Source organism: Dryas octopetala, chromosome 4 (genome assembly GCF_963921425.1).
Source record: "Dryas octopetala chromosome 4, drDryOcto1.1, whole genome shotgun sequence".
NCBI lineage: Eukaryota > Viridiplantae > Streptophyta > Magnoliopsida > Rosales > Rosaceae > Dryas > Dryas octopetala.
The window spans coordinates 23,878,882-23,891,818 of record NC_141369.1 but is presented as its reverse complement, the minus strand read 5'-3'; the positions used below and the strand labels follow the sequence as shown (position 1 = coordinate 23,891,818).

General features: G+C 39.3%; 4 protein-coding genes across 6 annotated transcripts; 2 read left to right on the top strand and 2 right to left on the bottom strand.

Moving 5' to 3' along the window:
* Positions 1 to 1,808: 1,808 nt before the first annotated feature.
* LOC147288563 (amino acid transporter AVT1I-like) lies at positions 1,809 to 3,903 on the top strand. 2 transcript variants are annotated; one of them, XM_086240589.1, is made up of 4 exons: positions 1,809 to 2,218; positions 2,597 to 2,908; positions 3,014 to 3,204; positions 3,327 to 3,903. In XM_086240589.1, the coding sequence occupies exons 1-4, from the start codon at positions 2,044 to 2,046 to the stop codon at positions 3,840 to 3,842; spliced, it is 1,194 nt and encodes a 397-aa protein (XP_086096715.1). In that variant the 5' UTR covers positions 1,809 to 2,043; the 3' UTR covers positions 3,843 to 3,903. The 2 variants fall into 2 exon arrangements, with proteins under 2 accessions (XP_086096715.1, XP_086096714.1); XM_086240588.1 differs by having other exon boundaries at positions 1,810 to 2,218; positions 2,597 to 3,204.
* Positions 3,904 to 4,905: 1,002 nt separating this feature from the next.
* LOC147288562 (amino acid transporter AVT1I-like) lies at positions 4,906 to 7,784 on the top strand. Of its 2 annotated transcripts, none has more exons than XM_086241816.1 (3): positions 4,906 to 4,971; positions 6,407 to 7,014; positions 7,136 to 7,784. In XM_086241816.1, exons 1-3 carry the CDS (start codon positions 4,938 to 4,940, stop codon positions 7,649 to 7,651), a joined length of 1,158 nt encoding a protein of 385 aa, XP_086097942.1. In that variant the 5' UTR covers positions 4,906 to 4,937; the 3' UTR covers positions 7,652 to 7,784. The 2 variants fall into 2 exon arrangements, with proteins under 2 accessions (XP_086097942.1, XP_086097941.1); XM_086241815.1 differs by lacking the exon at positions 4,906 to 4,971 and adding an exon at positions 5,819 to 5,993.
* Positions 7,785 to 7,864: 80 nt separating this feature from the next.
* LOC147288561 (Pentatricopeptide repeat (PPR) superfamily protein) lies at positions 7,865 to 9,599 on the bottom strand. Its single transcript, XM_086239609.1, has one exon. The coding sequence runs from the start codon at positions 9,576 to 9,578 to the stop codon at positions 8,061 to 8,063; it is 1,518 nt and encodes a 505-aa protein (XP_086095735.1). The 5' UTR covers positions 9,579 to 9,599; the 3' UTR covers positions 7,865 to 8,060.
* A 177-nt stretch (positions 9,600 to 9,776) lies between these two features.
* Positions 9,777 to 12,228, bottom strand: FTSH6 (FTSH protease 6). Its single transcript, XM_086239608.1, has 5 exons — positions 11,618 to 12,228; positions 10,965 to 11,505; positions 10,554 to 10,867; positions 10,207 to 10,447; positions 9,777 to 10,115 (listed from the first exon to the last, which is right to left on the bottom strand). The coding sequence occupies exons 1-5, from the start codon at positions 12,226 to 12,228 to the stop codon at positions 9,777 to 9,779; spliced, it is 2,046 nt and encodes a 681-aa protein (XP_086095734.1).
* Between the last annotated feature and the right edge of the window lie 709 nt (positions 12,229 to 12,937).

Below are 12,937 nucleotides of genomic sequence, written 5' to 3'. Positions count from 1 at the left end.
AACGAACATACCTAACCTAGCAGATCATAAAAGAGAGGATATCTTTGCCGTCAACCTTACCAGCTGCCATTCATCAATCATCACCACTCACCAATTGCCACGTATCAATCACAAATTGTAGGAAAGCTGTTTGGCGGCCCATGATGGAGCAAAAAGGAGATTATATCATTATAGCAAGCGTCTTGATATTATTATTCGTAAGAGATCGAATGTAACACGTATCTGACTATCTGTATGAATAATAAAGCTCTGAGGGGAAAAAAAAAGTTACTGATATATGCATGTCTAATGATTGAAGTATTGAAGCAGGGCCCGATCAGAAAAAGAAAAATGATTGAACGAGTGGGCTTATATATGGAATACAGATCATTTAGTTGCCGGCCCAAAAGTTTGAATGAAAATCCAACCCACCGACTAGATTTTCTTTCCTTATGATGACAATAGGATACCTAACCTTTCCTTATGTATATACTGCAATTAATCATATATATATATATATATTATCATCATGTTGGTGCGTTAGGAATAGTTTTTAATGAGATGGTGTTATCACGTCAGCATACGTACTGATGTGATGCAGTGATTGGGCCTTGTTCGTTTTGTGGGGGCGTTTTTCAGTTTCCTCCCAAAGAATGGGGGACTGTGTGAGACTGATTCACCAGCCATGACCGATTGATGCAGTAGAAGAAACCGATACTTAAGCAGAAAAAGTTGTTAAGATCACACTTGAGCCTTCAGCTTTTGTACATTTCCACCACGCAAAATTGCAAACCTTAATTTTATTTTGATCAAACTGTGCACGGTTTCTAGCTAGCTAGTTCCTAAATATTGTTCAGGTAATGAATAAACACATGACAATCTTTCACTGAACATATCTTCACTCGATCTGTTGTCTCTGTCATTGTCTCTGCTTGGTCATGGAGGCAGAAAAACATGATGGGTTTCTCCAAAACACACCTCTCATGCCTGAAAAGCAGCCGCCAGTCGACAAATTCGATGACGTAGAGGCTGAAGTAGGTGCTCACCAAACCACCATGTCCACTGCCAAAACCTCCTTTTACATGACTTGTTTTAATGGACTCAATGCCTTATCAGGTGACCTACTTTCTTAATTCCCCTTTCTCTCTTCTAAACTCTGCAATCTTTGATTTGCAAATTAATCCAGGATTAGAAGGAGAAAATTCCAAACCCACATTTTAATTTTCTCCATGCTACTTGAATATTCAGTGTTTTTTTGTCCAGCTGACTAGCTTAAAGCAGTCTTTGCTACCCTAATTATATATTTTGGACTCTTGTTCTTGAATTCGATGCACTCATGCACATGATTACATGAGACTTCCTGGACCAAATCGTATTATAAATCTAAAAAGAGGATCATATGTTTGAAAAAAAGAAATAAATTAGGTACATACCCCTTACTCAGACTTATTTATATTTATACCATGCTGCTGTCAAGGTCTATTAAATACTTACTTCTTATATATAGAGATTAAATATGCTATTGTATATGGTCCCAGATTCACAGTCTTTGCTTATACACATAGCAGAGCAGTCATGAGGCATACTGCACAATAACTTTCCTTGTGTGTGTAACATACTACCATATAGCACATGCTGTTTTGTTCTTATCGTAAATTAATTAATGTGTACTGTCCTCTTCTTTTTGTTTTTTGGCCTGTGTACTAGCTGTCCTGTTCTATGTATTATGAAATACTGCATTTGTTTATTTTGTTTCTGGGCTGCAGACTAAAACTAATTGTGTGCTAAGTATTCATACACATTTCCCACCAACCATTCCATATTTCCATTTTGACTCAACTTCTGGTTCTTTGTTCAAACGTAATGAATCTTAATTAGGACAAAACCCAAACAGTTGAGATACTACATTACATGCACTTGACCCCTTTTAATTGTTTTAAACACTAGCCATATATATATATATGTCACGAGCAGCAAATATATGTCCCAGGATTAATCTTACGCTTCGCTGCAACTTCTGTGGTACATCTCTCACATCTATCTTCTCTCTCTCTCTGGTCTCCAATGGAAGCTAATCCGCCAGATAAGTCATCCCTGACCTTTCCTCTTATCTTGGATGAGAGCCAAGATGAGCCTGCAGGAAGCAAGGTAGAACTAGTAGAGTCAAACTCTCATCTTCAAAATGCAGCCACAAGCTCTTTTCTCAAAACCTGTTTCAATGGACTCAATGCTCTGTCAGGTCATCTGCTCCTTACATTCATTCAGTATCTTTTTTCAAATTAACTTCGGGGTTTCTAGCTAGCATTTCTTGTCTTCATTTGGCACTATGAACAATTGCTTTAATATTTCACATGAACATTAATTGCTTTAATATTTCAAGTTCCAAATGAGAGAGACTACACTGAACAAGAAACTTAATTATTTGGTTATTCAACTATTGAACCAATTTACATATGGAGCAAATATGATGAGTTAGTTTGGTGGCCAGAACCATTTCTGATCTATAATTTCATATTCTTAACACATTGATTCAGATTGTTCTTCTGTGCTATATATAGGCTACAGCTCAAGCAAGTATGAGTTTTAATGCCAAAATTGTACTTTTTTTTGTTTTCAGGAGTCGGGATACTGTCGATTCCTTATGCACTATCATCAGGAGGATGGTTAAGCTTGATATTTTTTTTCCTAATAGCTGCTGCAGCTTTTTACTCAGGCTTGTTAATTCAAAGATGCATGGATATGGATTCTGATATAAGAACTTACCCTGACATAGGTGAACATGCATTTGGGAAAAGGGGAAGAATGGTGTTGTCAATTGTCATGAACATAGAACTCTACTTGGTTGCAACAGGTTTCTTGATTTTGGAGGGGGATAACTTACATAACTTATTTCCGGGCGTGGGATTTGAAGTGGGAGGGTTAAGAATTGGTGGGAAACAGTGCTTTATAATGATTGTTGCCCTTATTGTTCTGCCAACTGTTTGGTTAGATAACTTGAGCCTTCTTTCTTATGTCTCTGCAAGTGGGGTTTTAGCCTCTGCTATCATCCTTGGGTCAATTTTGTGGATTGCTGCTTTTGAAGGAGTTGGATTTCATCAAGAGGGGTCACTGCTTCATTGGAATGGAATTCCTACTGCTGTTAGCTTATATGGCTTTTGTTATTGTGCACATCCAGTGTTCCCTACCCTGTACACTTCAATGAAACACAAACGTCAGTTCTCCAATGTAAGTACAACATGTTACCTTAGTTTCGTAATACTCAAATCTCATTCATACAATTTTGTTTCTGCATGTTTGGAAATACTTTGGTTCTTACTAACTTTCATTCTGTTGTTTCTTTGTTGCAGGTTCTCCTTCTCTGCTTTACCTTATGCACCATTAGTTATGCATCAATGGCAATTTTTGGGTACTTAATGTTTGGTTCAACGGTTCAATCACAGATAACTTTAAATCTCCCAACTTGGAAGATCAGCTCACAAGTGGCAATATATACTACCCTGGTTAATCCAATATCCAAATATGCTTTGATGGTTACACCAGTTGTGAATGCTGCCAAGAAGAGGTTTCCAAGTCACTACAATAAAAGGGTCTGTGGCCTATTAGCCAGTACCACATTGGTAATCAGCACTGTTATAGTAGCTTTGGCTGTACCCTTTTTCGCATATCTTATGGCACTTGTTGGAGCATTTTTGAGTGTAACAGCTTCTATCATATTGCCATGCTTTTGCTACCTTAAAATTTCAGGTATTTATCGAAACATCGGATGTGAGATGTTGATTATAGGGTGTATACTAGTACTAGCTGTTGCAGTTGTCATATTTGGTACTTACACATCTCTTGTACAAATAATAGGGCATTTGTAGACTTCTCTTTGTTGAATCAAATAAAGATTCACATTAATTGCAGCTAGCTTTCACCCGTTCATTTTTAATTACTTCCATCCTAAAATTTTGATTCACTTTCTTTGTTTCAAGAGAAGAGGCAGAGTGACCATTTTTTCCTTTGTTTCATTGCGATATATGGAGAAAAACTTGCATATAACGGGTGTATACACTCACACTCTCACAACATCTTCTCAAATGTTAGTCATGTGATCATTCATTATGAGAGAAAGGATATATACACCCGTTACATGTAAGTTTTTCTCCGATATATGTGATGTACTAGTGCATTTCAGCAACAGGAAGCCATATACATTTCAGTTGCAAGCTTGGGATAATAAGCAAACATAACTATATATGTTGATTGTTGATTGTAAAGGAGATAGCTAATTCTCTTAGCTTGAGTGGAGTGGGGCAGCCATGGAAGACCTTGGAAGGATTTGCGTTTCGTCAAGTGTGCAATAAATAAAGACACATGTCAACAACAAGCCACATAGGAAACAAGCAAGGGACGCACAAAATTTGGAGACATAAATAAGATGCATGTGACCAAACTTAGAGATCCACAAAATAAGATATTTATATTAAATAAACTAGCTGACACTTGCAACAATTAACTTACATATGTAACGCGTTCTATGTAGGTGGAATTCTAAATTATCAGTGGAACAAAAATTTTACCTCCAAATCACCATGATGTTGGTGTGATGTGTTAAGAGATGGTCTTACCACGTTATCATACTCATGCGGTGTAGTGAACCTCCCAAAGAATAAGGACCTGAGTGAGAGTGGTTCACCAGCCATGATCGGTGCAGTAGAAGCAACCGACACTTGAGCCGAAAAAGTTGTTAAGTTCACGTACACTTACGAACAAACACATGCCCATCATCATCAACTTCATTACTCTGTTATCTCTTTCATTGTCTCCTCTGAGCCATGGAGGAAGAAAGACGTGATGGGTTTCTCCGAAACACGTCTCTCATGGGAGAGAAGCTGCCAGTTGAGAAACTAAATGATGTAGAGGCTGAAGCAGGTGGTCACCAAACTAGCATTTGCACTAGCCACACCTCGTTTTACATGACTTGTTTTAATGGACTTAATGCCTTATCAGGTGACCTACTTTCTTAATTGCTTTCTTTCTTCTTTTCCATGGCTCAAGGAGGAGTTTGTCACATATATGTACGATCTTATTGGGGCTCTTTACACACACACTCTCTCTCTCTCTCTCTCTCTCTATGGAACCTTTGATTTGCAAATCCAGGATTGAATATTCCGTGTTTTTCTTTGTCTCCCATTGACTAGCTTAAAGCAGTGTAAATGTGTAATTTGTTACCTAATTATATATTTTGGATTCTTGTTCATAAATCCAATGCACATAGGACTTCCGTGATCAATTTGTATTATAAAATCTAAAACATGTATACATTCATGCTATTATGTTAATATACAGCACATGCTATTTTGTTTTTGTCGTAGATATATTAGTCAATTATGGTCAGCATATGCTGTCGTACGTGTTCTTTTGTTTTTTGGCCTGTACCTGTACGTGTTCTATGTATTATAAAATACTGCTGCATCCTTTATTTCTGGGCTGCAGACTAGACTGCTTGTGTGCAAAGTATTCATACACATACTACATAGTATACTGTACTTCTCACCAGCCCGAATCTAGTCCTTATTGTCCTACTCGGTTACTCCATTTTGACCCAACTTCTGGTTCGCTGATCAAACTAATTCAATGAATCTTAATTGGACAACACCACAACAGTTGGCGTAGTAGATGCACTTGACTGGCCAGATATGCATATCACTAGCCGCAAATATATGTCCTAGGATTAATCTTACGTCTTCAGTTCAACTTCTGTGGTGCATCTCTCCCATATATCCTCTCTCTCTCTCTCTCTCTCTCTCTCTCTCTCTCTCTCTCTCTCTCTCTCTCTCTCTCTCTGTGGTCTCCAATGGATGCTGATTCGCCAGATAAGTCATCCCTGACCTTTCCTCTTATCTTGGATAAGAGGCATGATGAGCCTGCAGGAAGAAAGGTAGAAGAAGTAGAGTCAAACTGTCATCTTCAAAGTGTAGCCACAACCTCTTTTCTCAAAACCTGTTTCAATGGACTCAATGCTCTGTCAGGTTATCTACTCCTTATTCAGTTTCCTTTTCAAATTAACTTTGGATACGCTAGGCTAAATAAGGCATATACTATTCAACTTACCAATTTTGTTGGGGTTTCTAGCTAGCATTTCTTGCCTTCATTTTGCCCTATGAACAGTTGTTTTAATATTTTCACATTGGCAATCCAATTATAGCTGAACGTCATCTCAGACTACAATTTCAACAAACACTGAACAAGAAACATCTCAATTCTTTTGTTATTTAACCATTGAACCAATTTACACGTGGAACAAAACAAGATGAATTTGGTGGCTGGAACCATTTCTGATCCATTACACTTTCATTTTAATTGTTCTTCAGGATCATATATAGACTATAGCTCAAGCAAGTATGGGTTTTGATACCAAATTTGTACTCTTTTTGGTTTTCAGGAGTAGGGATACTGTCAGTTCCTTATGCACTATCATCAGGAGGATGGTTAAGCTTAATACCCTTTTTTCTAATAGCTGCTGCAGCCTTTTACTCCGGCTTGTTAATTCAAAGATGCATGGATATGGATTCTGATATAAGAACTTACCCTGACATAGGTGAACATGCATTTGGGAAGAAGGGAAGAATAGTGTTGTCAATTGTCATGAACCTAGAACTCTACTTGGTTGCAACAGGTTTCTTGATTTTGGAGGGGGATAACTTACATAACTTATTTCCGGCGGTGGGATTTGAAGTGGGGGGGTTAAGAATTGGTGGAAAACAGTGCTTTATAATAATGGTTGCCCTCATTGTTTTGCCAACCGTTTGGTTAGATAACCTGAGCCTTCTTTCTTATGTCTCTGCAAGTGGGGTTTTAGCCTCTGTTATCATCCTTGGGTCAATTTTGTGGATTGGTGCTTTTGAAGGAGTTGGATTTCATCAAGAGGGGTCATTGCTTCATTGGAATGGAATGCCTACTGCTGTTAGCTTATACGGCTTTTGTTATTGTGCACATCCAGTGTTCCCTACCCTTTACACTTCAATGAAAAACAAACGTCAGTTTTCCAAAGTAAGTAAAACATGTTACCTGAATTTCGTAATACTCAAATCTACTTCATAATATGGTTTTCTGCATGTTTGCAAAAGCTTTGGTTCTTACTAACTTTCAATCTGTTGTTTCTTTGTTGCAGGTCCTCTTTCTCTGCTTTACCTTATGCACAATTAGTTATGCATCAATGGCAATTTTTGGGTACTTAATGTTTGGTTCAACGGTTCAATCACAGATAACTTTAAACCTCCCAACTTGGAAAATCAGCTCAAAAGTCGCAATATACACCACCCTGGTTAATCCAATATCCAAATATGCTTTGATGGTTACACCAATTGTGAATGCTGCCAAGAAGAGTTTTCCAAGTCACTGCAATAAAAGGTTCTGTAGCCTATTAGCCAGTACCACCTTGGTAATGAGCACTGTTATAGTAGCTTTGGCTGTACCCTTTTTCGCATATCTTATGGCACTTGTTGGAGCAGTTTTGAGTGTAACAGCTTCAATCATATTTCCATGCTTTTGCTACCTTAAAATTTCAGGTATTTATCGAAACATTGGATGTGAGATGTTGATTATAGGGTGTATAATAGTTCTAGCTGTTGCAGTTGTCATATTTGGTACTTACACATCTCTAGTACAAATAATAGGACATTTGTAAAAGGCTTCTCTTTGTTGACATTCATCTTTTGGACTATTGTATTGTAGTTGACTAGTGAGTTGTTTAACAAGGAATGCTTAGCTTGTTAAAAGCTGCTGCAGTTTATGTTCTTCTGCATGATATTTAAATACAAAAATTCAGAGTTGGAGAGTTTTTCTAGGACTTGTAAACATGATTTGTTTTCATTACTGAAAATTTCACTTCTTCTTCAGTACTTGTATCTGTAAGCAAGGAGTTCTTGGTTTGCTATTCCAGCTTGCTGAAGCAACCTAGGAATACAGAGGAATACAGAGTTCACCAAGAAAAATTACTGATGTATGATAATAGGACAACGGTTTGGAAAATCAGCAATGTGATATTCCATTATCACATTTTGAAATAACAGAGGTTACATGGCAAACGATTTCAGTTACATGTCAACCAACTTCATGTGCAATTTCAATACATCTAGTAACTGGTAGATACTTCCATAATCAACTTCAGAATCATATCCAGAAAAGAATCTGTGGATGGACCCGCCCAACTCAATGCAACTCTCCCCTGCCATCTTCTTCATCCGTCTGTCTTTCATAACCTTCCTCACATTGGCCGCTTTCTCCCACATCCCAGCTTCAGCATACATGTTTGCGACCATCACCAAATTCCCACTCCTCCTTGGCTCCAATTCAAGCAACTTCTCTCTTACTTTATTTCCTACCCCTATGTCGTCTTTAACATCATGAGTACTGCATGCACTAAGCAACGTTCTCCATACAATGGGGTCAGGATCGAAGGGCATGCTCTGCATGAAGCAATAAGCCTCATTCAGACGGCCAGCACGACCTAAGACATCCACCATGGCACCATAATGTATCATCATGGGTTCAATCGCATACACGTGTTCCATATCATGAAAGTATTGGTACCCATCATCCACCAGTCCAGCATGGCTACAAGCACATAGGACCCCAAGAAAGGTGACATAGTTCGGGTGTATTGAAGAATTCAACATCTTTGGAAAAAGTTCAAGGGCCTCCTTGGCAAACCCATGCTGGGCTAGCCCCAAAATCATCGCACTCCATGTCCACACATTCCTCTGCTCCATTCTATCAAAAACTAGCCTAGCATAACGCAAAGCCCCGGATTTCGCATACATGTCCACAAGTGCAGTACCCATTTGACAATTCAAAACCAACCCTCTTCCAATTACATAGGAGTGAACCCATTTCCCTAAGCTCAAGTTCCCAAGCTCCGAGGATGCGTTCAATACGACCACCATTGTAGTCTTGTCAGGCTCAAACCCACAATTCCTCATTTTCAAAAAGTACTCAATCCCATCAGTCAACCGCAGATTGTCAACACAAGCGGTTAGAATCGAATTCCACGAAACAACAGTTCTCACAGACATTTCATCGAACACGCGCAGAGCATCCTTGATCTTCTTACAAGCACCATAGAAATGAACCAAAGTGTTCTGAACATACACATCACAGTCCAACCCACACTTGACAACGTCCACATGCACTTGCCTCCCTTCTTTAAGCGCGGTGACCATAGCGCACGCCTTGAGAAGAAAAGGGAAGGTGAGCTGGTTGGGTCTAATTCCGCGGCGTAGCATTGCACGAAAGGCCCAGATGGCCCCTCTGGGCGAGTCACTGGAGGCATAGCCCCTGATGAGGAAGTTCCAGGAAGAGGGTGGCGAAGACTCAGAGCGGTCGAGAAGGGTTCGAGCATAGTCGAAGTTTTTGGAGGGAGATAAAGCGCAGAAGCGGATGAGTTGGGTGAGGAGAAAATGGTCTCTGTGGAGACCAGAGACTTGGATTTGGGCGTGAACCTGAGAAAGGTGTTGGAATGATAAGCAGAGGTTGAGGAGGGTGAGGCATTGCTGCTTCTTTGAGCCAAAGTTTGAATTACAGTTATTGGCGGTTGGGATTTGAAGCCGAACCATTCATTTGGGATTGGGGGTCAAACTCACTGACTCAGTCACAATCACTTATCGCAAAATAAAACAGAGGAAAATAAGAAACGACATATCGTTTTATAAAAACAGTTGGTTACATAGATGATATAGTACATGCAGTGCAGGCTCTATATTGTGTACCCTATACATACTCTCTTCTACCTATCTGTACATGTATTGGGATGCCTAGGCTTCAATCATCTCCCTCATAGATTTTGTATCTAACTTTGCCACTGAAGTGTCAGTGAATTCAGACAGAATGCCTCTGAATTCATCTCCTGTGAGGGTCTCCTTTTCTAACAACACATCTACTAATTTATCAATGGCCTCCCTGTTGTTCCTTATATGATGCTTCGCCATCTCATATGCACTTTCAATTATATGTCTCACTGAGAAGTCAATGTCCTCCGCGAGTTTTTCAGACATGTTTCTTGCTAGCATCCTCAACACTAAGTCATTGTTCTGCACTGCTGGGTCTGTCAATGCCCATGGTCCAATCTCAGACATCCCAAACATTGTTACCATCTGTAAACAATAGCAAACTTGTTAATTGGGTATGTCTGATAATTACAATCATTGATAAAAATCTATGTTTGAGGTATATATAGTTATATACCTGTCTTGCTATCTGTGTGATCTGTTGCAAGTCTCCTGCTGCACCAGTTGTTACTTCTGGTTCCCCAAAAATCACTTCCTCTGCTGCTCTACCTCCTAGACCTCCAACTATTCTAGCAAATAGTTGTTGCTTAGAAATGAGAGCAGGATCTTCACCAGGTATGAACCATGTAAGACCGCGGGCTTGGCCTCGGGGAATAAGAGACACCTTCTGCACTGGATCATGGCCTGGAGTCAATGTCCTGCAATTCACAAACAATACACAACATTTGAGTTCAAGTGCAAGTAGCTAGACTAGTCACTAGTGTCACATATACATACTATATGAGGAATAGATGTTCAACTTACGCGCAAATAGCGTGGCCTACTTCATGGTAAGCCACAAGAGTTTTGCTCTTTCCATCAGTCATTTTAGTCCCTTCCATCCCTGCCACAATCCGATCAATCGAGTCATCAATTTCTTTCATTGTTATCTTATCTTTGCCTCTCCTACCAGCAAGAATGGCAGCTTCATTCATGAGGTTTGCAAGGTCTGCACCACTGAATCCAGGAGTTCTCATGGCAATAATACCAAGAGAAACACCCTTGTCAAGCGTCTTATTGTTGCTATGCACCTTTAATATCTCTTCTCTTCCCCTTATATCCGGTAATCCAACAGTGACCTACCCAAAAGACAACAAAATTTACATGAATATTGAAAAATAAACTTAAGGTCTGAAGAAATTGCAAGTTTTTGGTACTGTTTCTTAACCAGCATACCTGTCTGTCAAACCTGCCAGGCCTAAGCAAAGCAGAATCAAGAATTTCAGGGCGATTAGTAGCCGCGATAACAATGACTCCGCTATTCCCACTAAACCCATCCATTTCAGTAAGCAACTGATTCAGTGTTTGCTCCCTCTCATCATTCCCTCCACCAATTCCTGTCCCTCTCTGCCTCCCCACAGCATCTATCTCATCAATGAAAACCAAGCATGGCGAATTCGATTTTGCCTTGTTGAACAAATCCCTTACTCTAGAAGCTCCTACTCCTACAAACATCTCAATGAACTCTGACCCTGACAGAGAAAAGAAAGGGACCCCTGCTTCTCCTGCAATGGCCTTAGCCAGCAATGTCTTTCCAGTCCCAGGTGGCCCTACTAAAAGAACCCCTTTGGGAATTCTTGCACCAACTGCACTAAACTTCTCTGGGGTTTTCAAGAATTCAACAATCTCTTGGAAATCTTGCTTTGCTTCATCAACCCCAGCCACATCATCAAACGTTACCCCTGTATTGGGCTCCATCTCAAATTTGGCTTTGCTCCTGTTGGTCCATATATACAGTACAAAAATCATGTCAAACCCTGAATTATTTAAGAAGTAGCATATGTTATAGGCTTATTATAGATGAGAAATTTGGTAATACAATACTATACCTTCCAAGTCCAAAAGACAAGTTGGGGCCTCCTGGTGAGTTTGTAGATGTAGTCCTTAACAGCAATGAGCCAAGAAGTATTAATGGAAAAGCAAAATTCCCCAACAAGTCAAGCACTGCAGGCCACCAGTTCATCTCCATTGGATGAGCTGCAAAATCTATGTTCTGTTCTTTGAGCTTTCTCAACAACTCTTGTGGCAATCCAGGTAATTGAATCTTGACTCTCTGGACCTTGTCTAATGTGGGATTGAAGATCTCAGCGATCGCGACAGTTCCATTCTCAAACAGGTCTACCTTCTTCACAGCACCTTCATCTAAGTACTGCAAGAATCTTGAGTACGACATCCTGCTTGAAGTTGATGCAACTGGGCTCTCTGGCCCAGCAGGCTCAGCTCTTGCAGGCTGAGCAACAGAGAAGGGTCCAGCTCCTATAAGACCAAGAGAAGTGGAACTTAATAGTGACCTCCTACTAAATTTAAAGCAGTTTGAGTGAGTTTTGGGACATGGGTTTTCTCTGTTGGTGCTTTTTGGGAGGTGGGTATCCTTAGAAATGTCCTGGGATTTGCAGATTGGAAGGAACTGAGAGACAGATAGAGATAGAGCAGGTGACATATTCTAATCTCAGAGGGAACGTAGAAGCTGTGGTATGTTATGTAAGATCCTGCAGGCTGTAGCTGTTGTATAAATCGTTTGAGCAGTTGGCTAGTGCAAACTGTAAGCTGGTTTGGAGGGAGCGTCAAAGACTAAGAGTTGTTTAATATGGGGACATTGGTGGTTTCCAGAACTTCAGTTTGGCTTCGCTTTTTCTTGAGTGGACATTTGTCTTGTCCTCTCTAATTTTCCATTCGATTCCTGAAGCGTCTAGAATGGAGTTTATGGCTTATGTTACATCAGTTAGAACACCAAATCTTCAAGTCTATTAATTGGATGTTAACCACACACTTGGAATTAAGAAAGGAAGTAGTACACTGGATTTCATGCAGACTACTCCTAGGTCCAAATTAAAGTATGTTTTCTTAAGATGACTTGTAATAATGAAAAATTATAGTATCTTTTCGAAATTTGGATAAATTGGTATTATCATGTCAATGTTTTGCATGCAAAAATTATATTTGGATAGATTCGTATTATCGTGTCAATGTGTCCTATGTAAGTTTTTAATTTTTAATGAATTTAAGAGAATTTTTTTTTCTAATGGGAGAATTAATGGCAATTAAAGCTAGAGTGATTTAATTTGAAAACAAATATTAATTTTGTAATGACACAATTTGTAAATAGTGTAGATCTAATGGAATATTATTATCCTAAAAAAAAAAAACAG

What these genes read in the sequence shown, in the direction of transcription:
- LOC147288563 (XM_086240588.1), top strand. Translation starts at nt 2,044, where the DNA reads ATGGAAGCTAATCCGCCAGATAAGTCATCCCTGACCTTTCCTCTTATC. An exon ending in TGGACTCAATGCTCTGTCAG is followed by an intron (nt 2,219 to 2,596) that starts GTCATCTGCTCC and finishes TTTTGTTTTCAG; the next exon opens with GAGTCGGGATACTGTCGATT. An exon ending in ACAAACGTCAGTTCTCCAAT is followed by an intron (nt 3,205 to 3,326) that starts GTAAGTACAACA and finishes TCTTTGTTGCAG; the next exon opens with GTTCTCCTTCTCTGCTTTAC.
- FTSH6 (XM_086239608.1), bottom strand. Translation starts at nt 12,228, where the DNA reads ATGTCACCTGCTCTATCTCTATCTGTCTCTCAGTTCCTTCCAATCTGC. An exon ending in TTGTCTTTTGGACTTGGAAG is followed by an intron (nt 11,506 to 11,617) that starts GTATAGTATTGT and finishes ATGGACCAACAG; the next exon opens with GAGCAAAGCCAAATTTGAGA. An exon ending in GTAGGCCACGCTATTTGCGC is followed by an intron (nt 10,448 to 10,553) that starts GTAAGTTGAACA and finishes TGTGAATTGCAG; the next exon opens with GACATTGACTCCAGGCCATG.
- LOC147288561 (XM_086239609.1), bottom strand. Translation starts at nt 9,578, where the DNA reads ATGGTTCGGCTTCAAATCCCAACCGCCAATAACTGTAATTCAAACTTT.
- LOC147288562 (XM_086241815.1), top strand. Translation starts at nt 5,819, where the DNA reads ATGGATGCTGATTCGCCAGATAAGTCATCCCTGACCTTTCCTCTTATC. An exon ending in TGGACTCAATGCTCTGTCAG is followed by an intron (nt 5,994 to 6,406) that starts GTTATCTACTCC and finishes TTTGGTTTTCAG; the next exon opens with GAGTAGGGATACTGTCAGTT. An exon ending in ACAAACGTCAGTTTTCCAAA is followed by an intron (nt 7,015 to 7,135) that starts GTAAGTAAAACA and finishes TCTTTGTTGCAG; the next exon opens with GTCCTCTTTCTCTGCTTTAC.